This window comes from Nicotiana attenuata, chromosome 6 (assembly GCF_001879085.1).
Source record: "Nicotiana attenuata strain UT chromosome 6, NIATTr2, whole genome shotgun sequence".
NCBI classification, from domain to species: domain Eukaryota; kingdom Viridiplantae; phylum Streptophyta; class Magnoliopsida; order Solanales; family Solanaceae; genus Nicotiana; species Nicotiana attenuata.
The window spans coordinates 19737191-19739275 of record NC_031994.1 but is presented as its reverse complement, the minus strand read 5'-3'; the positions used below and the strand labels follow the sequence as shown (position 1 = coordinate 19739275).

Below are 2085 nucleotides of genomic sequence, written 5' to 3'. Positions count from 1 at the left end.
TAGTTTCCTGTATAATTTGGTGGAGTGTTATATTGTAAAACCACTATATCCTGTAATTACTACTGGAATAGAATAATGCAGATTTTTTTATCCTATATTCATCCAATTTTTGTTTCCTGTATGTTACACTGGAGTAATATATTGTTAAAGCAGTAAACCCCGTATTTAATACTAGATATGAAAAATCACTAAAAAAAATGACTAATAATAAAGAACTCAACTAGTATAATATACTGGAGATAAAGCTTATACAAGGCACATGTTCTGTGAAATTTATTGGAATCAAACAAAATTAACTACAGGATAACCACTAACATCAAGTAAAATATACTGGACAAAATGAAAGTAAGTGGAATTACATAATTTAATATTTTGTTTCCTTTATAATATACTGGAGTTATATGTCGTAAAACCACTATGTTTTTACGACATAGTGGTTTTTTTGTAAGCAAATCAAGAAGCAAAAAAAAAAATACACAGTATTAATATTTTGAAAAACAAGAATATTGAATATATATTATTCGGGATTACATCAGCCAATGCAAGTTTATTGTATATATTCAATCATTTTTTTCCCTATATTTTCTTGTATAAGGATGAACTACAGCAGAATTTGTGCAATTTGTTCTGGTATGCCCATATTTTTTGCAACGACTACATCTTGGTTCCTTCTTGAATTCTGTACCGGAAACATGTAGATTCTTCTGTCTTCTTCCTAGCAGTACTTTGGCATCTGGAGGCTTAGTGATTTCTGATTTAATAGTATCTTGTATAACCCATGTTGTTGCATCACCTACAGAATTTACTTGCCCTTAATACGTTTTCAACCAAAAGTCCCTTGAAAAATAGGCCGAGCAAAAGGCCGATTTCTTTTGATGTATACTCTCAATTGCAGCAATTGCATGTTCACATGACATCTCATCTAGCTGAAATTCAGAACAATCACATGTTCTTTTGTCTAGATCAACAATAAATTCCATACCACCTTCTTTGACATTGAATTTGAGTCTATCAATGGGCAATAGTCTAAATGTAAAAGCTGGTTGAATTTTTGCTTCCAATGTTGCTTCTGCCCAATTTGATATATCACGGAATATTCTTTCTGCAAGTGTCCTTCTTTCATAGAACCAGCTTTGCAATTTTTCTTGTATGAAATCCATCATTGTTAAAATTGGCAATTCTCTTGAACGTCTTAAAACATTATTCATTGACTCAACAATATTTGTTGTTAACATATCATATCTTCTTCTGGGACAATGTGAACGAGCCCACCTTCCTGGCGGTTCCTCCATCAAATAATTGAAAGTTTTCTTATCAACAGCAGCTATTTGGGACATGAAGTCATCAAATTCTGATTGAAGGTATACTCTTGCAGCACTTTGAAAGAGATTTATCACAGTGTTTCTCACTCTTGTTTGCTTCAGATTCTTTTCTAAATGATAGATGCAAATTCCATGGTAGCACTCAGGGAAAACCTTTGCAATTCCATTTGCAATAGCCTTGTGTCGATCTGACAAGAACATTAAATCATTATGAATCCCAATTGCTTTTCTTAATTCCCTGAAATACCATTCATATGATTCATTATTCTCTTTATCCACTACTCCAAAAGCTATAGGAAAAATCTGGTTATTTGCATCTTTGGTAACACCCACTAATAGAACACCTCTATATTTATTTTTTAGAAATGTTCCATCAACAGCAATTAGTGGTCTACAATACTTCCACCCAGAAATTGATGCCCCATACATAAAAAACATGTAAACAAACCTGTAAAAAGAAAAGTAAATAAAATTCAGTTAACTTACACAGTATAATATACTGGAGATAAAGCTCATGCCACACGTCCTGTAAAATTTACGGGCATCAAACAAAAATTAACTATTTTATAATATTCTTCCAGTATAACATACTGGAGTTCCATTAACATCCAGTATAATATACTAGATAAAATAAACTAAAAATACAAAATTTTAGGTTGAACAGAACTCACCCAGTATATTATACAGGACAGAAAGCTTATAAAATACAGATATCCTGTAAAATATACTGGATGACAACCACTAACATCCTGTATAATATACT

The 2085-nt window shown here is 31.7% G+C and overlaps 1 protein-coding gene across 1 annotated transcript in view; it reads right to left on the bottom strand.

Moving 5' to 3' along the window:
- The window catches only part of LOC109227671, a 5839-nt gene continuing 4314 nt past the window's right edge, over positions 561 to 2085 (bottom strand). The window contains exons 4-6 of the mRNA XM_019392870.1: positions 2031 to 2071; positions 884 to 1770; positions 561 to 793 (exon numbers count right to left, since the gene is read on the bottom strand). Of these exons, the coding sequence (XP_019248415.1) occupies positions 561 to 793; positions 884 to 1770; positions 2031 to 2071 (1161 nt within the window). The remainder of the gene's footprint in view (positions 794 to 883; positions 1771 to 2030; positions 2072 to 2085) is intronic.